The sequence below is a fragment of the Sorex araneus genome, chromosome 6, assembly GCF_027595985.1.
Source record: "Sorex araneus isolate mSorAra2 chromosome 6, mSorAra2.pri, whole genome shotgun sequence".
Taxonomy (NCBI): Eukaryota; Metazoa; Chordata; class Mammalia; order Eulipotyphla; family Soricidae; genus Sorex; species Sorex araneus.
Genome location: NC_073307.1, coordinates 151,594,197 through 151,619,891, shown reverse-complemented (window position 1 = coordinate 151,619,891; position 25,695 = coordinate 151,594,197). Strand labels below are relative to the sequence as shown.

The window sequence follows — 25,695 nt, the reverse complement described above, 5'->3', positions numbered from 1 at the left end:
CATTGGGATACTTGCTCAGGACTCATTCTTGCTCTGTGCCTAGGATCACTCCTTGTGGGACTCAGGGGACAACATGGGGTGTTGGGGATCCATCCTGAATCTTTTGTGTACAATGCAAACTTCCTACCCCCGTTCTGTTGCTCCAGCCGCAAAAGACTATATTCAGCAATATGGCCAGAAATTATGAAAAATGACTTACTGAGGGCAAACTTGGGCCAATGCAAAAGAGACACTCTCCTAAATTTAACTTTCTTTCTCCTTCCCTTTCTTTTCCCCTTCCTTCCTTCCTCTCTTGCTCCCTGCCTTGCTCTTTTCCTCCCCTCTTTCATCCCCCTCGTTCTCTCCTCTATCCCTCTCTCCCTCCCTTGCTCAGTGAAAAAATGATTGCTTTATTGATCATATAATTGTTTATACGATTTTTTTCTTTCTTTCTCTCTCTCTTTCTTTCTTTCTCTTTATTTCTTCTTTCTTTCTCCCTCCCTCCCTCCCTCTTCCCTCTCTTCCTTCCTTCCTTCCTTCCTTCCTTCCTTCCTTCCTTCCTTCCTTCCTTCCTTCCTTCCTTCCTTCCTTCCTTCCTTCCTTCCTTCCTTCCTTCCTTCCTTCCTTCCTTCCTCCATTCCTTTCTATTTTCTTTCACTTTCTTAATTTCTTTCTCTTTCTTTTTTTCTTTCTCTTCTTGTCTAGAAAATGGTCCAAAGAGATAAACAAAGGCAAATAAACTCTAATAACTACCAAGTGGGGGTATACACTTACGTTCCCTTTAAAAGAGAATAGTCTTAGAGTTTTATTTATGTATTACTTGAGAGAAGAAAATGCTCGAATAAAAAGGTGAAAGATATAAAATAAGACATGGGAAGGAAAAAAAACAGAAGTATTATAAAAGGGATGAAAAATAGTTCAAAAGTTAACCCTATTAATACCTCTACTGCAAAACACAACACCCAAAAGGAAAGAGAGAGCAAAACGGAATGCCCTGCCACAGAGGTGGGGTGTAGTGGGGAGAGGACAAGTTGGGGTGGTGGGAGGGATGCTGGGTCCATTGGTGGTGGAAAATCAGCACTGGTGGAGGGATGGTCACTGGACCACTGTATGTTTGTATGACTGAAATGCAAGCATGAAATTTTGTAAGTCTCTAGCTGTACTTCATGGTGATTCACCAATAAAATATTTTAAAAAATACAAAAATCAGCCCTTGGGGCTGGAGTGATAGATAGTACAGAGGGTAGGGCATTTGCCTTGCAGGCGGCCTATCCAGGTTCGATTCCCAGCATCCCATATAGTCCCCCGAGCACTTCCAGGAGTAATTCCTGAGTGCAAAGCCAGGAGTAATGGCTGTGCATTGTGGGTGTGACCCAAAAAGAAAAAAAAAATAAAGTCAACTCTCATGGTTTTCATTTTCAAAGTAAAAGAATAGAAGATAGCACTACAATCCATTCATGATATAATCTGTAAGATTCTTGTCATTGAACTCTCCAGAAATCAGCAAGGTTAAGTATTTTCTAACTTTAGTTAAATTAAAAAGTAAAATAGTCACCCTAGGCAGTGCTGCAGGTCACTGTTTCTACTTTTCCCAACCAAATAGAGTTATCAAGATATTTTGAGAAAATAACACTTAGATTAAAATTAAAAATACCCTTGAAAGAGAGAGATTTTTCTTACATATGTTGATTAAATAACTTGTGTGTAATGTATGTCAAAGCACATTAGTGTAATAAACAATTTTATGATCAAAAACAATCTTCACTGAAATTCTTTGTATTCCAGTATGATCTAATATGTACTTATTGATTACGTGTCAAATTCAGTATTAAGGGAATATTAGTACTAAGGTTTTAGAAGTTATTTTTAACAAATTAAGAAACATCTAATTGCCAGTTCTCTGTACTGACTGATTACGAAGAGAGACTTTTGGGAAAGGATTTTCCCAATGTTATTACCATTTTGCATTACTCCCTCTACAGATAACTTATAAATAACCAAGAAAAAAAAATTTTCTTGCTAGAGATACAATGAAATGGCCAATTGTAAAGAGAGATAAAACAAGACACTATTATTTGATTTCTCCTAGACTTGCAATTTGGATTGTCAGAATTTTTTGGTCCTCATCTTTCACTGATCACTTTCCAAGGTACAAGTTTTACTTGTATTATGAGAACTACATCCTAATTACATCAAGAAGGAAAGAAAACTAAAGAATATTCAAGCTCTGCACAAAACTGGTAAGACCTTTTGTTTTCCTAAAATTCAACAAAATGATTTTTGGACTGCATGTAATGTAATTGCAACAAAAATTCTCAAAAATAATAGAGAAAAGAAGTAAAGAATGAAAAAATGAAATGATAGTAATGAGCAACTACACAAAATTATAAGACAAGGTATATATTTATAATTAAGAAATTCCAAGAAAGTAAAAAAATGTGTAAGTGTGGTCCAAATGCTCAAGTTATTATCTTGAGGATATTCCTAGAGACAGAAGAGTTTCATTTCTTTTTTGTAGTAGGGGGTTGTCACATGAGCTAGAGCTCAGGAGATGCGACTAGTATGTGGCATCTGTGGCAGTTGTGTCTGGGTGACCAGGTCATACAGATGATCACACCTGAACCTCTTACAGGAAAAACGTATGTTTGGGCACATTAAGCAATGACTCTGGCCCAAGAAGTTCTTCAGAATCTTCCCATTTGTCTGGGTAGTGGAGGCACAATTTGCATACAGATGTTACATGAGAAGGAAGTGAAAAACTCACAATCATCTAAAACTGCTCTGATTGAAAGGCTCTTAAGTAAAAGAAGGGTTCTCATAATGGAAAAAATAATAATAATTCCTTTAATTCAGAGGGAAGATCCAAAGTATTTTCATATGTTCAATAAATAAAAGAAAAAACAATGTGCTCTAGCAGAAATTGATTAGCATTATTGTGATCAATGTTAGGATTATTGCCATTATTTCATACTCTGTAAGATAATGCAGACCATTTCAGACTACTTTATGAAATCTATTATGATTTAAGGAAACAAAGTTCTTTAGTTTCTCACGAAGCTAGGATTTTTAGACATAACGCTGCTGCAAAGTGAGTTGAGAGCACTGAGTTCAGGAGTTGTAAGCAAAGACTTTACATATCTTGAGGGAAGTAGCCTCAGGTGAACAAAATTCATAATAATTATTTAATACACTGTGTTATGTCTGTTTTATTCTTTTTGACTCATTTCACTTAGCATGATACTTTCCATGTTAATCCACTTGTATGCAAAAGTCACGACTTCATCTTTTCTAACGACTGCATAGTATCTCATTGTGTAGATGTACCAAAGTTTCTTTAACCAGTCATCTGTTCTCGGTTTTTTTCCAGATTCTGGCTATTGTAAACAGTGCTGCTATGAACATTTGAGTGCAGATGTCATTTCGACTATACTTTTTTGCCTTTCCGGGATATATTCCCAGGAGTAGTATTGCTGGGTCAAATGGGAGCTCAAGTTCTAATTCTTTGAGAAGCGTCCATACTGTTTTACAAAAGGGCTGAACCAGTCAGCATTCCCAACATCAGTGTAGGAGAGTCCCTTTCTCCCATATCCACGCCAATAGCGGTTACTTTTATTCTTTTGGATGTGATCCAGTCTCTGTGGTGTGAGGTGGTATCTCATAGTTGTTTTGATCTGCATCTCTCTGATGATTAGTGATGAAGAGCATTTTTTCATGTGCCCTTTTGTCACTTGTATTTCTTCCTTGAGAAAGTTTCTGTTCATTTCATCGCCCCATTTTTTGATGGGTTGCATGTTTTCTTCTTGCAGATTCCAACCAGTGCCTTGTATATCCTTGATATCAAACCCTTTTCAGATGGGTATTGAGTGAATATTCTTTCCCATTCTGTAGATTGTCTTTCTATTTTGGTCACTGTAACTTTTGCTGTGCCGAAGCTTCTGAGTTTAATATAGTCCCATTTGTTTATCATTCTAGAGTCAATTTTTGACATTTTTAACATTTTTTAAAGTATCTCACAATATTTTATTACATTTAATATTCAAACACCAATCCCTCCACCATTACACCTTCCCACCACCATATTTCTGTGTTTCCATCCCAAATCTCAATCCCTGCCCCAAAGCAGAACCAAAATAATATAATATTTCCCTCTAATTCAAGAGTCTTTAATGTTCAGTTGGGAACACTAATAAATGGATTATCCGAAATAACATGGTGGTCATTGTCCAGTAAATGGAAAAATCTAAAAAAATTTACAGAATAAGCTCACCCACCCTAGAAGAGAATTCTGTTGAGAGCCTTTGAACAGACTCATGAGATCCATCTGTTTGGCAGCCTGCACACTGGTGTATTAGCCCCACTGAATGTACTGCTCAGAACTTAATAAAGGTTTTGTTTATTTTTTATAGCAGTTCATGCTATGTTTTTTCTTAATTTGGTTTGCTTTAGCCATGTCCAGTGTGTGAAGGGATACTCCCCACTGTATCCTCAGAGGTCATTTACAGGGTAATGTGATGGTAGGAAATAGAGCCCATTGCTCTCTTGTGCAACGCATTTGGTCTAACTCTTTGAGTCAATAACCATAAACGACAAAACCATTTGTTTCATAGTACATGGTACAACATAACGATTGTTTAACATCTTGATGTATAACATCAAGAGACCAATGTATAAATATAAATGCTAGTACTAACACTTTTTAAAAATTTTTTCCTTCTGGTTAAATCATTTTTCCATTGTGTATATATGCATACAATTTCCTTATCGATTCATTTGTTGGGCAATTTGCTTTCCACTTCCTTGCTGTTGTACGAAGAGCTACATTTAATATAGGCATGCATTTTTCTTTTTGAATAAATGTTTTTGTGATTTAGAGGTAAATACCTAGATGTGAGATGGCTAGGTTAAATGGAAACTCTATTCTAACACTATAAGGGGGACATAATGCAGAATTTGATAGATTTTCAGGTGCAAAACAACATATAACTTTATGTCAAGATACTATTTCAAATCATATGTTTAGAATGCTTGATGTTCTGAGGTAACAATTTTAGTCTTCTGAACCAAATACAAATTTTTCCTCCTTAAAATAAGTGAATTGTACCTCTGATCTTCCCATCAGAGATAGACTGGATTACATCCACTAATAAGATAATTCTATTTAATTTCCAACAATATCCCATACAATTAGATAAATAGAAATGCACAGTGTAAACTTTTATGCTTTCCTAATATGTTACCCGGCATCATGTATTTCCCTAACTTTGGAGCACCCTGTGCTCTTGTGATGACATGAAATTTATTGTGAAATTAGAAAAAGATGTGTATTTTGGTTATAACCTTGAGCCTGACTAGACAGGTCCCTGATTCAGTCCCATGTGGACACATTTATAATTTCTCATCAGATGATTCTTTTGAAATGTAAAATGATAAATGTTGAGTGACATGATTTTAGCATAAAAATATTCAATAGTCCCATGTTAATTTCCACTATCTTCTATGAGTGTGAGACATATTGAGCAATCAATGTATCACTGTCATCCCTTGATTATTGATTTTCTCAAGCGGGAACCAGTAACTTCTCCATTCATCCTATCCCTGAGATTTTAGCAGCCTCTCTTTACTCATTGTTCCCAGAGGTGCCGCATTGGAGGCTCTTTCAGGTAAGGGGAATGAGATCCATCTTTGTTACTTTATTTGGCATATCAATTATACCATAGGGAGCTTGACAGACTGTGCTGTGTGGGCAGGATGCTTTTGGTACCTTGCCAGATTCTCTGAGAGGGAGAATTAGGCTATAATAGGTTGTGTGGCTGCAAATGTGGCCGTGTGCTCATTATTTTATACTCTCTGGATCTTGGCCATTGATGAGATTACGAATTACCGGGAACAGTTTGTGGGTGTGGCTGTCAAACTACTGGAAAATGGGGGGTCTGGGTGGAGGAGGCCCAGTCCCGATCTGAGCAGGCTTGGAGATCTCAGCCCCAAACCCGCACACCTGGATTCTTCTAGAGGTTCCTTCATATGTGAGGCTCCTCTGAACGTCTGGAGAGGGGCCTTGAGTATGACTGTGGCAGAGTCTCTTGCCCCTGCGTCTGGGTGTCTTCACCGGGGGCCCCTCAGAGCAGGGCAGGTTGAGTTTTCCTCCCCATCCCGAGCAGAACCCTGGCAGAGGAAGACCTCTGGAACTCTGGAACCCAGCCACAGCCATGTTCAAGGCCCCTCTCCACACATTCCAATGAGCCTCAAGACGAACAACACGATGACAAGTGATACAAGTGATGAAACTGCATTCTGTATTTCAGAGGGATCTTAGTGGAGAACACTCTAATGGGCTACCACAAACTGAGTGACTTATAACAACAGGACTATATTTCTCATAAGCCCGAAGGCTACAAGGTACAATACCAAAGGTGGTGGCCCTTGTCTCCTGCTGTCAGTGTCATCCACCTTAACTAGATTTCTCCGACTGTCTCTTTCTAATTGATTCAAGTACCCAAACACAGGAGAATAGTATTCGTTTTTGGTGGGGTAGGTTTGGAACCACACCCAGTGGTGCTCATGGCATACTTCTGGCTCTGCACTCAGGGATCAGTCTTGGTCTGTCTCAGGGAACCATATGGGGTGCTGGAAATTGAACCCAGGTTGGCACACATAAGGCAGGCAAGTGTCCTAGCCACTAGTATGTATTATCTATCCAGTCTTTATTACAGGGACAAGATTTCAAAACAATTAAAATAAAACTGGGGGGGGCACACATTGGGATACTTGCTCAGGACTCATTCTTGCTCTGTGCCTAGGATCACTCCTTGTGGGACTCAGGGGACAACATGGGGTGTTGGGGATCCATCCTGAATCTTTTGTGTACAATGCAAACTTCCTACCCCTGTTCTGTTGCTCCAGCCGCAAAAGACTATATTCAGCAATATGGCCAGAAATTATGAAAAATGACTTACTGAGGGCAAACTTGGGCCAATGCAAAAGAGACACTCTTCTAAATTTAATTTTCTTTCTCCTTCCCTTTCTTTTCCCCTTCCTTCCTTCCTCTCTTGCTCCCTGCCTTGCTCTTTTCCTCCCCTCTTTCATCCCCTTCGTTCTCTCCTCTTTCCCTCTCTCCCTCCCTTGCTCAGTGAAAAAATGATTGCTTTATTGATCATATAATTGTTTATACGATTTCTTTCTTTCTTTCTCTCTCTCTCTCTTTCTTTCTTTCTCTTTATTTTTTCTTTCTTTCTCCCTCCCTCCCTCTTCCCTCTCTTCCTTCCTTCCTTCCTTCCTTCCTTCCTTCCTTCCTTCCTTCCTTCCTTCCTTCCTTCCTTCCTTCCTTCCTTCCTTCCTTCCTTAATTCCTTTCTTTTTTCTTTCACTTTCTTAATTTCTTTCTCTTTCTTTTTTTCTTTCTCTTCTTGTCTAGAAAATGGTCCAAAGAGATAAACAAAGGCAAATAAACTCTAATAACTACCAAGTGGGGGTATACACTTACGTTCCCTTTAAAAGAGAATAGTCTTAGAGTTTTATTTATGTATTACTTGAGAGAAGAAAATGCTCGAATAAAAAGGTGAAAGATATAAAATAAGACATGGGAAGAAAAAAAACCAGAAGTATTATAAAAGGGATGAAAAATAGTTCAAAAGTTAACCCTATTAATACCTCTACTGCAAAACACAACACCCAAAAGGAAAGAGAGAGCAAAACGGAATGCCCTGCCACAGAGGTGGGGTGTAGTGGGGAGAGGACTGGGTGGGGTGGTGGGAGGGATGCTGGGTCCATTGGTGGTGGAAAATCAGCACTGGTGGAGGGATGGTCACTGGACCACTGTATGTTTGTATGACTGAAATGCAAGCATGAAATTTTGTAAGTCTCTAGCTGTACTTCATGGTGATTCACCAATAAAATATTTTAAAAAATACAAAAATCAGCCCTTGGGGCTGGAGTGATAGATAGTACAGCGGGTAGGGCATTTGCCTTGCAGGCGGCCTATCCAGGTTCGATTCCCAGCATCCCATATAGTCCCCCGAGCACTTCCAGGAGTAATTCCTGAGTGCAAAGCCAGGAGTAACGGCTGTGCATTGTGGGTGTGACCCAAAAAGAAAAAAAAATAAAGTCAACTCTCATGGTTTTCATTTTCAAAGTAAAAGAATAGAAGATAGCACTACAATCCATTCATGATATAATCTGTAAGATTCTTGTCATTGAACTCTCCAGAAATCAGCAAGGTTAAGTATTTTCTAACTTTAGTTAAATAAAAAAGTTAAATAGTCACCCTAGGCAGTGCTGCAGGTCACTGTTTCCACTTTTCCCAACCAAATAGAGTTATCAAGATATTTTGAGAAAATAACACTTAGATTAAAATTAAAAACACCCTCGAAAGAGAGATTTTTCTTACATATGTTGATTAAATAACTTGTGTGTAATGTATGTCAAAGCACATTAGTGTAATAAACAATTTTATGATCAAAAACAATCTTCACTGAAATTCTTTGTATTCCAGTATGATCTAATATGTACTTATTGATTACGTGTCAAATTCAGTATTAAGGGAATATTAGTACTAAGGTTTTAGAAGTTATTTTTAACAAATTAAGAAGCATCTAATTGCCAGTTCTCTGTACTGACTGATTACGAAGAGAGACTTTGGGGAAAGGATTTTCCCAAGGTTATTACCATTTTGCATTACTCCCTCTACAGATAACTTATAAATAACCAAGAAAAAAAATATTTCTTGCTAGAGATACAATGAAATGGCCAATTGTAAAGAGAGATAAAACAAGACACTATTATTTGATTTCTCCTAGACTTACAGTTTGGATTGTCAGAATTTTTTGGTCCTCATCTTTCACTGATCACTTTCCAAGGTACAAGTTTTACTTGTATTATGAGAACTACATCCTAATTACATCAAGAAGGAAAGAAAACTAAAGAATATTCAAGCTCTGCACAAAACTGGTAAGACCCTTTGTTCTCCTAAAATTCAACAAAATGATTTTTGGACTGCATGTAATGTAATTGCAACAAAAATTCTCAAAAATAATAGAGAAAAGAAGTAAAGAATGAAAAAATGAAATGATAGTAATGAGCAACTACACAAAATTATAAGACAAGGTTGATATTTATAATTAAGAAATTCCAAGAAAGTAAAAAAATGTGTTAGTGTGGTCCAAATGCTCAAGTTATTGTCTTGAGGATATTCCTAGAGACAGAAGAGTTTCATTTCTTTTTTGTAGTAGGGGGTTGTCACATGAGCTAGAGCTCAGGAGATGCTACTAATATGTAGTATCTGTGGCAGTTGTGTCTGGGTGACCAGGTCATACTAATGATCACATCTGGACCTCTTACAGGAAAAACGTGTGTTTGTGCACATTAAGCAAAGACTCTGGCCCAAGAAGTTCTTCAGAATCTTCCCATTTGTCTGGGTAGTGGAGGCACAATTTGCGTACAGATGTTACATGAGAAGGAAGTGAAAAACTCACAATCATCTAAAACTGCTCTGATTGAAAGGCTCTTAAGTAAAAGAAGGGTTCTCATAATGGAAAAAATAATAATAATTCCTTTAATTCAGAGGGAAGATCCAAAGTATTTTCATATGTTCAATAAATAAAAGAAAAAACAATGTGCTCTAGCAGAAATTGATTAGCATTATTGTGATCAATGTTAGGATTATTGCCATAATTTCATACTCTGTAAGATAATGCAGACCATTTCAGACTACTTTATGAGATCTATTATGATTTAAGGAAACAAAGTTCTTTAGTTTCTCACGAAGCTAGGATTTTTAGACATAATGCTGCTGCAAGGTGAGTTGAGAGCACTGAGTTCAGGAGTTGTAAGCAAAGACTTTACATATCTTGAGGGAAGTAGCCTCAGGTGAACAAAATTCACAATAATTATTTAATACACTGTGTAATAGTTTCATGGCCTTTAGTAATGAAATATGTAGTTGCATATGTAGCTGGGGTTGAGGAATAAGTCAAAATGACTCTAAACGACATTTTCCCACTCTCACATTCCAGTTACCCACTAGAGAACCAGAAATTTCACCACTGGAGATTTATTCATTTAAATGAAGTATTTTCCTCCTTCCATATTCATGTCAAGAACCCTTAGGTGATAATATCCTCGAAAATTATTTAATTCATCCTGAGAAAACCAATATACAAAGTATGAATTTCGATGTGGCCAGGGAGCTAGCTCAGGGGTCAGAGACAGAGTCTCATCACAAAGTCTCTGGAATTGATGTTCTTGACTAACTGGCCAAATATCACCAGCTGTGAATTCTGGCCTTCTCAGTTCTGATTGCAAACAGACATACAAACAACTGAAAGTAAGACTGTTCATCCTTGGTATGTTTCAGATGTTTTGCTCCTTGTAAGGTGGTCTGCTAGCGTAATTCTATGGAATGAATTAACAGTCTAATTGTATCCATTTTCTTAAGTTTCTCTCTGAATAGGAAGATAGAAAAATATGTTTATTCTTGTTTTCCTTATTTTAAACACACACACACACAAACACACACACACACACACATACACACACAGACAGAGACAGAGAATCAGACAGAGAAAGAGAAAGAGAGAGAGAGAGAGAAAGAGAGAGAGAGAGAGAGAGAGAGAGTATGAAACTTGAAGTACTAAAAGGATATGCTAAGGAATGGTGAGACCGAGGATAGGGTCCTAGCAATTTGTCCTCTTTGGGAGAGTAGGTGGGTCTTTAAAATACCCAAGAATGAGAACACTGGTGGAGGGAAGTTGATGATGTTGGAGGGATTAGTGTTGCATAATTATATACAGTACTTTGTAAATCATGTCTCTTTAATATTTTTTTAAAGAAAAGAAATCAGTAAGAGCCAATTTGTGTTTGTACATTATTTTAACCTATGTAAATAAGGGACATGAAACTCTTTAATACAATATAAAAAATAAAATAACGAACAAAAGTCATTACTGGAAAATCTCAAGATATATTTTGAAAATAGAGAAATTACTTGAGATATCACTTATCTTTTCTAAGTAAAAAAATTCTCTCTTGAGCAGTGTCTGTAAGTAATATGTTTTCTCTTATTTGTGCATACTTCTCAGTGTGTGATAGCACTTCTATGTGTACTAGACTGGAATTTATGGCAGAAATAAATGTTTTGATAGTGCAAGTGGAACTAAATTTTTCTTGACTCACAGAGAGAATAACAGAAAACCCATGAAGTTAAATGATTTATTTGATGTTGCCACACCATTATCTAGATTTTACTTATGCCTTCTTAGTTTTCTTCCTTCTAAACATATTTTGGGCTGGAGCAATAGTGCAGTGGGGAGGGCATTTGCCTTGCACACAGCAACCTGAATTCGATTCCTCTGCCCCTCTCTGAGAGCCTGGCATGCTACAGAAAGTATCTTGCCCGCACAGCAGAGCCTGGCAAACTACCCGTGGCATATTCCATATGCCAAAAACAGTAACAACCAGTCTCAGGATGGAAACGTTACTGGTGCCCGCTCGAGCAAATCAATGAGCAATGGGATGACAGTGGCAGTGACTGTTGTGGGGTCCCGTCCTGTCGTGCAGGGAGGACACTTCGTGGGGCTAAGGAGGGAATGCAGCCAAATGAACAGACGCAGAGCCAGAAGGAGGAGGAGAGAAAGAGAGTTTATTCTACTGCAGTTACAATACTTATACCTCTGCTTGGAGGGGGTGGTATGCATGCTTGGACCCCCATAGGAACAGTAGTAAAATGCAGATCAGGCATGGGCTTTGGCTAGTGAGAGAGGAATGGCCAACGGATAAGATCAGTAAGGTCACCAGTGGTGACCTTGTTACAGGAATCCCAAGTAAGCCTTTGCTTGACTAGAGGACAAGAGCCAGGCTTGTAAATTGGCTCCCTACAGACAGTGAACCAGGTTTTGACTATAGACTTAAATATCAAATAGGAAGATATAAATTAATGTACACAAGATGTGTTTCACTTGAAGAAAAGGCTGCACAGTGCAGGTGCCCTAATCAATTACTTGAATAATCAAGGCAATAATCAGAGGGTAGAAAGTGGTTATCATTTTCATTTCTGTGTCAAAACCAGAAAAAGCTTCCCAGACATGCAAATTTTGTTATATTTCAAACCCAGACTATCAGTAATTTTGTAAATTATGTCTTTTAAAAAAATTTTTAAAAATCACACAATTCATCAGGAAAAGACATTGTTTCGAATTCATGCTTGAATGCCTTATGCAGTGATGCATTATGGAGGGAAAAAAAGTTCTGGAAAAAAAATACAGATGGAAAAACATTACCACAATTGAAGGAGGTAAAATTCTTGATTAGTTTTGTGACTACTTTCTGGATCTTTTCTTTCTCAGCTGAAAAGAAGTGATGCATCATCAGAAAAAGGTAAGACACTCTCTTATCTGTAGGTGAGTCTCAATTTAATTTAATGTGAATGATATTTCAAAGCAAATCCATGGTTCTGGTGTCAAAGACCTTGATCATCCAATTACTTTTGGGTTATAAATAAGTACTGTTCATCCTTGTTATGTCTTTCCTTTCAGATATTTTGTTCCTTGTGAAGTTGGCCTGCAAGAGTAATTCCATGGAAAGAGTAAACAATATAACTGTATTCATTTTCTTGGGTCTTTCTCAGAATAAAGAGGTACAGGAAGTATGTTTTTTGCTGTTTTCCTTGTTCTACACACTCATTCTAACGGGAAATAGCCTAATCATACTGACAATTTATTTGGGAAACCTTTATAAATCTCCTATGTATTTCTTTCTCAGCTACTTGTCACTTGTGGATATTTGTTTCTCCTCTGTGACAGCTCCTAAGCTGATTTCTGACCTGCTTTCCAATAACAAAACTATTTCTTATGTGGGCTGCATGTTGCAGCTCTTTGGGGTCCATTTCTTTGGTTGCACAGAGATCTTCATCCTGATAGTAATGGCCTATGATCGTTACGTGGCGATCTGTAAGCCCCTGCACTATATGACCATCATGAATCCGGAGAGATGCTATAAAATGTTGCTGGGAACCTGGGTAGGTGGGCTTCTACACACTATTATACAATTGACTTTAGTTATACAATTACCTTTTTGTGGACCCAATGAGATTGATCACTACTTCTGTGATGTTCATCCTTTGCTGAAACTTGCCTGCACAGACACCTACGTTGCCGGTGTTGTTGAAACAGCCAACAGTGGCACCATTTCGCTGGGCAGCTTTGTGATCTTACTCATCTCCTATACCGTCATCCTAGTGTCCCTGAGAAAGCAGTCAGCAGAAGGCAGACGCAAAGCCCTCTCCACCTGTGGGTCCCACATCGCCGTGGTCATCATCTTTTTTGGTCCCTGTACTTTCATGTATATGCGTCCTGATACTACCTTTGCAGAGGATAAGATGGTGGCTGTCTTTTACACCATTATCACACCCATGTTAAACCCCCTCATTTATACACTAAGGAATGCAGAAGTGAAAAATGCAGTGAAGAAACTCTTGAACAAGAAGGTTTCCTGGAAAGTTAATGGTAAATGATTGGAATGAAGAATATAAGCAGAATAATTTTAAATTGAATCAACTCCACCGTGAAGACTATAATAGCACACTTCAGAAGTTTGGGAAATAGAGAAGGTAAATAACACATTTAGCAGAAACAAGTTTTCTGTCAATGTGATTCTTTTTTCCTTATTTCAGAATCATATTTTTCTGGAAATTTTGGTCTCGTTTAGCTAATCAAATGCAAATGCTCAGCATTATTCTATCCCTCCTTTCATATTTATTTGCCATCTTCTTTTAAGAGTGATATTTATTTTGAAATATTTAGAACTTTTTACTATTGTTTACTGCAATAGTCCAAACTGAAACAATGAATGTGTGTCTACCAATTGAACAACATTAAAAATTGCAGCAATTTGAGCTAAATCATCTTGATATGAAGATATCATTAAACAGTGATGTCTATATTTAGTAATATAGAAATGGGATAGGATGGATGTGAAGGTAATGAAAGTTAAAAAAAAATTCACAGGCTTAAAAACCAAAGACCTATTTTATCTTTTCTTAGAGACCAGCTCTTTCTTGCTGTGGGACCATGACCATGACCTATTTTCTTTACCCATGTTTTAAGAAAGTTTGGGAAATGATCTTTAATACTCCCCCTTAATATGGCTTACTTAAGATCATAACTGTGTTGACATGATATTGACATAAGAACAGATATTGGGTTTCATTTCATTTATGATTTTCCCATGTGGAAGTAATACTTGTTATGATTATATACGTCTCTCTACAGTATCATTTTTAGATTTCATTGTACATTTTGGTTTGAAGACTAGAGACACAGGTGTTCAGGTGCTGTTTCAAGCTTGTCATAAGGGATTTAGAGGGGTGTCATCCTTGGAAATGCTCAAGAGACCATCTGGAGGCATCCTTCATGTACAGTGCTCAGCCCATGAGCTATCTCTCGAGCCTTCACCATTTGTACCTATTGCTGTTGCTGTTGCTTTGGTCTTAGAGTGTTGCAGAAATTCCTATTATGAACTAGTGAAAGACAAATGACACACATTGAAAGATGGAAAAAATAAGGTATATTAATGTAAAAAACTAAGGCTCGCCGAGGGGTGCGAGCACTCTCGGGCTCTCCGGGCGGCTCTGTCTCACCACCCGCGTCCGGTGCCCCGGAACCGCTGTGTGTGCCATCGGTCAAGGGCAGGCAACGGAAGGAACAAGGAAGAAGGCCAAACTGGTTGCTCGATCCTTTTATTTCATTCTCTCTCTCTGCTTCTCTCCCGCTCTTGTGGATCTGGGCCCCATGGATCTGGCCCCGTGGATCTGGCCTCCCAACCCACTCTTACAGCCTAGTTAAGTCTCCACAGCATGAGGGGGTTGGGGCAGTGTACACATAGGTGTGGTCACCATCAATAGGGTAAGGTCCTTTTCCCCTAGGGGATGCTTCTCCTAGGACTTAATTCTCTTTCAGCAGGAGGATCCACAAAGGGCGGAGTCCCATGAATGTGTTTCTCTTCTCCTCAGCCAGAAAACATGTAAGAATTCATCATATTAATTATTTTGTATGGACACAATAAGAGATGCATTAAAACTTATAGAATTGCTCTCCTGGGGCCATCTCAATCTCAGACTACAGTGCTCAGGCCAGATCAATTTTTCCTATCCCTGGCAGGGTCCTAGTCTCATAATTACTATTGGATCATGACAGCAATTGTCTATGATCAAGCTCTTAACTTATAGTTAAGAATTAGGCACTTTGGCCAGGCCCATCTCGATGCCAGGGTAGCACATAACTCACCGCTTGCCCTGGATCCTTCTTGTCCCACGTCAGGGACCCTGCTTTGGGGTGCTAGGAACTGAGGGCAACTGAGGCTTAAGTGGAGAAAGCAGGTGCTTGGGAGGGAATAATATTCGAGGCCAATTAATTCCCAAGTTATAAAAACATAATATTGTCTTCTTGTGTCTATACAAAACAGTCATAGCTTTAAAGTAAATTATTCAAAAGGCACAAGAAGAGGAGAAAGGCAATATTAACATATAATATAAATTGAGTATCCTAGGAAGCTCTGACCTTGCAAATTAACAGAGTCAGATTAAGGGAAAGCCGAGGATTAACTCTTTTGGGGAAGAGAGCATGGAGAAGTGATTATAGCTAAACAAAGGGATGGGAGAGATTCGGGAACACCTTGATTGGTGTGACTGGGGTAAGCCTAAACTCTGGGTAAAACCGGGACAAGGTACTTGTGGCAAGGAGGGAAAGGATAAAGTAATGTCATACTACATGTTACATAGGGGACCCAGCAGAGCCTGAGTTTGAAAAACTGAGTCACAAAAAAAGGTGAGAATTCCATTTTATAGACTATCTGATGCGAGATGGGGCATTTTCAGACAGCTGGCGGAAGAGTAGAATTCTTCTCCTAAGCATGGGATTCCCATGCATGATATTTATAAAGCACGGTTTGGACCACCTCAAGGACACAGCACATTTCAAGCATAGTCCCTGGTTACTAAGATCACATAGTGAGGTTGACATCTCAAGGATCCCAAAGGCACTCCAAGTTCGCATCATTTCACTCAAACTCAATTGCCTCCTCAGCCAGACTTTTTCTTTGTTATTAGCCTATTTGAAGTGTGGGCAGACATCTATTTTCCTCATTAGGGACACAATTGTCTCTGCTTTGCACTTATTCCTGTCTCTGATCTCAGGGGTTACTCTCGGCTGAGTTGAGTGGACCATGTGTGTTGCCAGAAATTGAATTTGTGTAAGATGAGTCAAGACCAGCACCTGACTCATTTCACTCTCTCCTATCTTATCCTTCATCACTTTATAAACAATGAACACAGATACTGATTAACAACTTGCTCTAGTTTTATTTTTTACCAAATTTTTTTGAGTTTGATCTCCAGTATCAAATATTTAGGGTGATAGTGTATGTTTGTGTCTGTGTATACACACATGTGAAAGATCCTCCGAAGTATTATATATACTGGTGCTTTAAAATTTCTCTAATGTTAACACACTCACAGAATCAATCAATAATAATAAAGGCCAAACGGTTACAGAACACGTCAGGCTGAAGCTGTAATTAGGTATAAATTCATGTTTGGGGTCTCAACTTGGACATCCACACCTGAAGAGACTCCTTGGGTCTTCATGTGCTCAGATCAATTCTCAGAAAGATTAATCTCTTGGAACTATGTTGGATGACTTTTAATAGATAGAAGTTTGTTTTTTCAGGAACTTGTGACCAGGTTAAAAACATGACAGAAAAATGTATTTTTTTAGTATGATTTGATCATTCTCATACAGTGTCTCCTGAGTCTTAGATTTGGAAACATTGTGAATAGATATTTTATTAAAGCATAAGACATCTGTGGGTCAATGAAAACTAAGTTTTTATATATACACCTGTTTTTTCTGTTAAACCACATGGAGACATAATCTGTAAGTGAATTTTAAAAACTAAAGAAATAAATGTTATCTATTTAATAATTTTTCTCTACAATTCTTGTTCCTTTATATATTAGTACTAACAACCTGACCTAAAATGGATATTAATAAAGAGTTGAAGTCCTTAAATATAGAGAAATAATCACTATCACTGTATCACTGTCATCTTGTTGCTCACTGATTTGCTCGAGCAGGCACCAGTAACGTCTTCTTTGTGAGACTTGTTGCTACTGTTTTTGGCATATTGAATACACCATGGGTATTGGTGCATGCATTTAATATATAAAATCTTATAAGTGTTGTTCTGGTACTCACTTTATATTGTATAGATATGTACAAATTAAATATAGATATATGAGGCTGGACGTTCCCCTTTCACATGGCCGACCCGAGTTCCATTTCTCCGCCCCTCTTGGAGAGCCCCAGGAAGCTACCAAGAGTATCTATCAAGCCCAAGTGGTAGAGCCTGGCAAGCCACCCCTGTGTATTGGATATGCCAAAAACAGTAACAATAAGTCTCTCAATGGGAGACTTTACTGGTACCCGCTCGAACAAATCGATGAGCAACAAGATGACAGTGACAGTGAAATACAGATATATACATTCATTATTAAACTATACATATCTATATCTGATGGCATTATGTATGCTGTTCACACTTACTTCTATCTAATCGACTTTCCCTGTGTCCATTCTCTAAGAGATACCATGTTTTACAATATTCTACCATTTCATTATCTGAATAATACCACACACAACATGTCCCTCATACAAAAATGAGAACTTAATGAAGTTGAAAATCACATAGGTATATTATAAATGTGCAGTGGAACTAAATATTGATTCTTGAAGAAAAAGAAAAAGCAAGGCTCCAAATCAAAGCAGGAAAATGTTTTAATGAGTTAGTATTATTTTAAGCAACATTCCTCTTTGGTTATCATTGAGTACTTGATTCTCTCCACTTTCTTCTTTTGTTGAGGTAGTTGGGGGACATTGATGTCAGGAATCAAACCCTGGCTCAGACCTCTGAGCTTTCAATCAACTTTCTTAGCCAGGTAAGTGTAACTAGGAATAGAGATCTACTTGCCTATTTCAAGACCAAATACCAATGAAAAATATGTACTACACAAAGGATTATATTCTCTGAGCATGATAATGAAGAAAGAATAACCTATTAGGAACACATAAATTATATAAAAGATAAAAATGTGTTTAGCAATGTCTGTTGAGGGTTCAAAATAGTTTGCCAAAAAATAGCTTTAATATACATTGGTATTATCCAAATCCAATCATATTTATGTGAAATAGGATCAGTCAAAAGGAGAAAAAGAATCTAATGAGAACAGTTTTTGTTTAAATAGTATAGAAACATAAATTTAAAGTCCTAGAAAACTAAAATATACAAACTCTTGGTTTAAAATATTTCTGGAATATTGTGCAAGTCTTAGAATCTCTAAACATTAGTATAGTGCTATTCTACCTATAACAAATGAACAAAAGGGAAAAACCTTCAAATCATTACCTATAGAATCTTGTGATTCCACAGGTAAAAACCATCAAAAAGCCTCCTGAAGAAATATCTCCTGCCCATCCTATTCATAAATTATTTTTTCTTGCTGTGGCTTAATTGTTAAAGAAAAACAAAATAATTGTGCCTGAATCCTCTCTCTTTTCTCTCTCTCTCTCTCTCTCTCTCTCTTGCTCTTTCTCTTTTCATATATGTGTCACATACATAACACTCATATAATCTCAGAAATACATATATAGAGAAAATTTTAATGACTAACTTGGAGTCAATATTTTTACATACCTTTGTGATAGAATTTCCTCTTGAAAATATCTTCTTTAAGTTTTAAACCCTAAGGAAAAAAAATAGAATTGTTTGGAAAGACGTAAGAAAGTATATTTTTCATATGAAATAAAACATTTAAACAGACGAAGAACATGAGACAGAATAAAAACAGTATAAAAATGTTAAGGCCCATTGATATGGTTTTTGTTTTTTAATCATGCTTAGAGTACAATGCTAAGATAACACACTAAATAATTATATATTCCAGTCTTTTACTAAAAACTTTCTAGTATCAGCCAGTTCCTCTTCTCTATTGCCTGAACAAGTAGATATTGTAGAGATTGTTTATTACTGTTCCAGTTCTGCAAGTTAGGAAACTGTCACTGGAGATTTTGCAAGTCTACCATTGTTTGTATATAATTTATTTTGTATACTTTGGGAACTTTAGACTGATTCCACTATATTAAGTGACTTTTCACATAATTCCAGTAATGGCTTAGAACCATTACTATATCTTATAATTATTTTCCAAAAATATTTTTAAAAAATTCCTCCCTGTGCTCCACGGCCCTGCAAGAAACTGCCCCCAAGTCGGCACCCTGCCGTCTTGGGCCCTCTGGACCCTACCCCCACTTTGCGGCCTCTGCCAGTCAACCCCAGCGCCCCCGTAACTCACAGGTCCTGTCCAGGTACAGAGACCAACCCCCGGCCAAGCCTCCTCGTCCACTGCTAACCACGGCCTCCTGGGCCCCCAATGTCCTGCAGCCACCCCTCCCCAAACCCGGGACCCAGCCAGGAAGATACTGGGGGCGTGGCCTGTATCTCAGTGGGCGTGGTCTCAAAGTGGACGTGGCCTACTGTCAGAGCAGTGCCCGTTAAGGTGGCCGCAGATATTATTGTTTACCTTAGCACAATAGGCATTGTCTATTTCTTTGAAAATCACTTTAGTCATCTCAACCACTTATGCAAAATACCCATTAGCTTAGTTTAACTTTATAAAAGCTATCAGTGAATAAGGGAAGCTTAGCACAATCAGAGCCCCTCCTTCCCATAAGAGGGAACAGGAATAAATAACTACAAAGTTCCAACTCTACATTTCTGTAACAATATAAAGAAACAGCGGTCAAGAATTTTGTAGTTAAGTGGATGGGCATGAAAAGTTTCATGCTGAGTGAAATGAGTCAGAAAGAGAGAGACAGACATAGAAAGATTGCACTCATCTATGGTATATAGAATAACAGAGTGGGAGACTAACACCCAAGAACTGTAGAAATTATTACCAGGAGGTTGACTCCATGGCTTCGAGGCTGGCCTCACGTTCCGGGGAAAGGTCAACTCAGAGAAGCGATCACCAACTACATTGTAGTCGAAGTCCATGTGGGGGAAGGGAGTTGCGGGCTGAATGAGGGCTAGAGACTGAGCACAGCGGCCACTCAACACCTTTATTGCAAACCACAACAGCTAATTAGAGAGAGAGAACAGAAGGGAATGCCTTGCCACAGTGGCAGGGTGGGGTGTGGGGGAGATGGGATTGGGGAGGGTGGGAGGGACGCTGGGTTTACGGGTGGTGGAGAATGGGCACTGGTGAAGGGATGGGTTCCCGAACTTTGTATGAGGGAAGTATAAGCACAAAAGTGTATAAATCTTTAACTGTACCCTCATGGTGATTCTCTAATTAAAAATAAATAAATTAAAAAAAAAAAGAAACAGCGAAAATCCCCTCCATGAAGAGAGGGAGAAGAAAAGATTCCAGAAACATCAACAGGCTACTCACTTCTACGACCTCTCAGATAAACAATCCAGAGAGGAAATCTGGAGGAGAGTTGACGTACTCCAAGCAACCATGGAACAGACATGCAATAAATTAAGGGAGGATATGAATGAAGCACTGGAACAGTCTAACAAGAAAATGCAGGAAGAAATGAGAGCAGAAATTTCAAAGCTACGAACGGAAGCCACACAAATAAAGGACCTTTATCACCAGTGTGAGATAATCTCATTATGGCTTTGATTGGCATATCTCTAATAAGAAATTATTTTAATCTGTTTGCTATCTATTTATGGAGATCTGGATATCTATCTTCTTTGGAGATTTGTCTAATCAGGTAATTTGTTAATTTTTAAAATTGGATTGCTACTCAAACTATCAAAATTATAATGGAATATTTTTAGAGAAATAAAGCAAAAAATCTAAAAACTATATGGGGCTACAAAGACTCCACACAGTAAAAATTTTGAGCAAAAGAAAAATGAAACATCATGCTCCCAGATTTCAAGCTACATTTAAAAGCAACGACCACACCTGGTGCCAATTTCCTTAGAAACAGCTGAGTTTCACAAGAAGCTACATCAGGCGACCTATGCATTCTAGCTCAATGACAGTTCAAAATTTCATAATACTGCTCTCCTGGGCTGGAGAGAGAGCACAGCAGTTAGGGCATTTGCCTTGCATGCAGCCGAACCGGGTTCGATTCCTCCACTTCTCTCGGAGAGCCCAGCAAGCTAGCGAGAGTATCTCGACCACATGGCAGAGCCTGGCAAGCTACCCATGGGGTATTCGATATGCCAAAAACAGTAACAATAAGTCTCTCAGTGGAGACAGTATGGGTGCCTGCTAGAGCAAATCGATAGCAAAGGGATGACAGAGAAAGTGACAGTGACTGCTCTCCCAGTAGAACCACAGAAAATCTGAGGGAAAGTTGAATAGAAGCCCACCATCCTCGATAAGAGAAAACAATAACAAAAAAGTTCAACTGGCAACAACCAGCCCAGTAAATTCTCAGACAATGACTTTAGTAATATATTGAACTACAACATCAAAAATTCTCTTTTATTGACCTGTATTTTTATAATGCTACATTCCTTTGTGTTGTCACAAGCAGTATGAAGTAAATTTGTTTGTGGCTGCTAAGGGGACAAGCTAGGGTGGGAAAATTGGGGACATTGGTGGACAGAATTTCGCATTTGTTTTAGGATTGATGTTGGAAAATTAAATGCCTGAAACAACTGTTATAATAATAAAATTTAAAAGTCAACATCAATTAAAGCAATATGGCATTGAAAAATTTCAGATGCATTAACAAAAGTTTCTATGAAATTCTTTTATCATTTTTTATCTGATATATAGGTATCACATTGCATTGGATCTTCACATTTTCTTTATCAACCCAAAAGGCTGAAAACTTTAGTGTATCCTCTATTTATGGCCTTATGTTTTTGAGTTCTAGTAGGACATTTTGTATGAAATTTCTCATTTGGTTTTACCTGAAGTTTGACTCAAAACTAGTAGATATTTTGTGTTACTGGGGAAAAAAATCACAGAAATGAACTGCCATTTCATCATATCTTATTTGTGGGTACATGCTTTGATATGACTTAGTAACTTATCACTGATGATGATAAGCTTAGTCAGGTGGTATACCCTAATCCGACACCTTAATGTGGTCTTTGGAAAATATGAGTTTATAATTAAGATGAGGACATTTTGAGAACACATAGATATGTATATATACATATGTATGTATATATATTAAATCATTTGAAAGTTTTTAGTCTAGCCTCCTCTAATGATTTCTATAATTAATAATGCATCATAGCTTATGATTATTTAATTTTTTCCTTTGTTTCATGCCATCAATTCTGTGTTTATAACTCACTGCTCAATTTTCAGCTTTGAGTTTTGATGGCTCTTTGTGAGTTGCCTATGTTTTTTTGGCATAATCACATCACGTTGTATGTGGTGTGACTATTATTACTTCCTTAGTATCTAGTAATACTGGAGTCTCTGTTTATTTTATCCATTCATCAACCAAGACCTAAAATTAATTATTTTTTCAAGAAGTCCTGATGCATTTCATTGGATGAAAGAATTTAGGTAAGAATCACCTTTTAAAAAGTGTGGTAAACTATAGTGTAATTTAGGGCTCATATGAACATCTCAAATTTCAAAGAGTGGCCACTTTTTTAATAACGTGACAAATTAAAGATTAAATTATTTATCACATCTGGCTTATGTTTGTTAATTGGAAGGAAAGAGATACTTTAGGGAATGATCTTCCCCAGACTCCTATATTCTGCATCATTCAACGTTAAGTACTTCTCCAGGGAAGGCAAAGAGAAGCACATTCCATCAAATTCTTTCGTGAGAGTAGGTTAAAGAAACTATATATGATGGTTCTGAGACCTTCTTAACATGATTTCTAGCCTGCACATATGAATTCAAGCCTCTGTTCGAGATGAAAGATTTCCTGGTTCTCAAGAATCAAACAATATTAGAATCACCTTGGGTGAAGGGTGTCCAGAATATCTTAGAGAGAAAATCAACCAAACACCCTAAGCTTTTCAGAAATTCTAACTAAAAGTGATAAGATTTATATTGGCAATTGCCTTCGTTATATTTAACTTGAACAAACTAAATCTTATCAGTTGTAAGGTATGCATCCAACACAGAAAAGGAAGAGAGTGGAGAATTTTCTAGTAGTGCTTTGCAACATTGAGAAGATGGAAAACAAAGATCTTCACAATAGATCCTGGTAAGATGGACACAGCTCAATAAGAGTTACTGTTAGATAGAAATGTGGAAAATAGGAAAATGAAGATATCGGAGTGTCCTATTAAATATATTTCGTGGGCAATGGTCTTTCTCAGATATAGTAGGATGCAGACTTCCCTTTTCAATGCTTATTTTCCTTGTTTGTGAGAGTTTACCAGTTATAATACTATTGAATTACATTGGGTTTTTTTTCCTAATAACTACAGTTACTCAACTAATCATCATCATCAAACTACATTTCTCTAGAAATTTTAAGTCAGAAAGTGCCTTTTTTATACTGTTTTATTTAAATTTATTTGATTTTTACAAGTGAGATAATAATTAGGAAGATGGTGATAGATATCTATAAGTAAAACAAAACTTTGGTACTAATTAATTGCTAGAAATAATGAAGATGTTCGTTCTGTTTGGATGAGTTTTATCAAAGATCACATGTGGAAAAATTTTAAGATTTCCTTTAAATCTGCAGTCAATTACAGTATAATTTTGTAGTTAAGGTCTTCAAGATTACTGAGCTCCAGTACTGTTTCTGTAGTAAGCATTATTTTGTAGTTGATATCATTTTACTCAAATTCTTGAATGATGATATGCTATAAAAATTTTGCTCTCTCTACAGTCCAGTTCAAAATATTTTTGCTAAGAATCAGTAAAATGTCAAGATGGATAATTGGTCAAGTACCAAGGCTTTTAAAAGCTCTATGTTTAAGGCAGTGTGATTATGACATCTTTCAAATATCTATCAAGAAGTATAAGGTAAGTCATCCTTCCAACTCCGTAACCAAAATTTTCATTTACCATATTGGGGGCACAAATATCCTATTTTTATTACCTAAAAATGCATTTATTTTATAAATTCTATGTGTCTGTGATGTGTGTTGTTCTCTATGAATAAAATATTACATTCCCTAATGTTCAGTTATGAAGTCATTTTGCAACATACAGAAAAAAACAAAGTTAGAAGTAATTTACTGGCCATAAAAGCTAATATAGGTCTTACTTTGCATATTGAATACCATAGTTTGATGCCCTGCTCTCCATATGCTCCCCCAAACACATCCAATAATGATCTCTGAGCAAAGAGGCAGGAGTAAGCCCTGAGTACTACTAGATGTGCACCCACTCAAAATTCAAAGCAACTGCATAAGTATTTGCTTCAATTTTATTAATAATTTTATAGTATCACCTCATATTTAAACATGTTAGAAACTGAAGTTGCTTCATGTTGTTGAGAGTATTTTTAACCCATGGCGCATTTGATGTGCCAAAAAACAGTAACAATAAGTTTCACACTGAGAGACGTTACTGGTCCCCTCTTGAACAAATCAATGAGCAATGGGATGACAGTGACAGTGACAGTGACTTTTATTGTTTTTTTTTGTTTGTTTGTTTGGGGAACACATCTGGTGATACTCAGGGGTTACTCTTGGCAATGTTCAAGGGACCATATGGGATGCCAGGGATTGAACCTAGGTTGGTTGTGAGCAAGGCAAACACCTTACGTGTGTACTATCTCTTTAGCCATGAATTTGTTTCTTATCTTTTGATGACAAGTAAGAATTTTAGTGAGTCCTATGACTGAGTAAAATTATCTGTACCAAATGTAATCACTAAACATTTGATTCCTGTGTAATGTATATGCAATTTATCTGTTTCTTGCTGTAATTCAATCAACCTGTATCTAATTGTGATTTTATTGATTCCAAATCACTCATCACAAAGAACTGTACCTTTCTAAATTTGTAGAAAAAAATTGTAGGAATTATAATTTGCCCCATTATTTTCTTTGCTATTTATTCAATATTAAAGTACTTCCCTTTAAAAATAAATATGTCCTTTAATTTCACTGTTATAAATTAATCTATGTAAATATTTTTGTTTAAAACTATCATTATAGGATATATATTTATGCACATATGTATCGACACATGCATGTATGTCATTATTTTAGCACTTACACTTTCAGGAAGTATTATTTGGAGAAACATGTGAAGTAGATACATAAAACATTCTTCTTTGGGCCATAATATAATTCAGTGAAATATCACATGCCTTACTTGGGTAATGCCTGGTTTAATCCCTGAGCACAGAGCCAGGAGTAAAACCTGAGCACAGCGAGGCATGACTTTCGCACCACAATAAATTAAAAAACTAAAATATAATAAATAAAGGGAATAATTTAGCTATGAGAACCACAATATAATTTTTAAAATACAAGACTTAATAATATATTCTAACTTTACTACTGTAAGTAACTGAAAATGCTAGAGGGGTAAAGTGATAAGAAAAATCTTCTAAATAGTATGAAATAAGATTTATGAAATAAGCTATCTTATAATCTCTCTTCCAACTTCTCACTCTCTCTTCCTCTCCTTCTCATGTTTTCTCATCTGATTGTGAGATTTCATTATGAAAGACACTACAAATCTGCTAATATTTCCACTCTTATTC

The 25,695-nt window shown here is 37.1% G+C and overlaps 1 protein-coding gene across 1 annotated transcript; it reads left to right on the top strand.

Moving 5' to 3' along the window:
- The first annotated feature begins 12,528 nt into the window (after positions 1-12,528).
- LOC101545549 (olfactory receptor 4S2-like) lies at positions 12,529-13,479 on the top strand. The gene has a single exon (XM_004621615.3). It carries the CDS (start codon positions 12,544-12,546, stop codon positions 13,477-13,479), a length of 936 nt encoding a protein of 311 aa, XP_004621672.2. The 5' UTR covers positions 12,529-12,543.
- Positions 13,480-25,695: the final 12,216 nt, after the last annotated feature.

Excerpts from the sequence above, each read along its gene's own strand:
- LOC101545549 (XM_004621615.3), top strand. The coding sequence starts at position 12,544 with ATGGAAAGAGTAAACAATATAACTGTATTCATTTTCTTGGGTCTTTCT.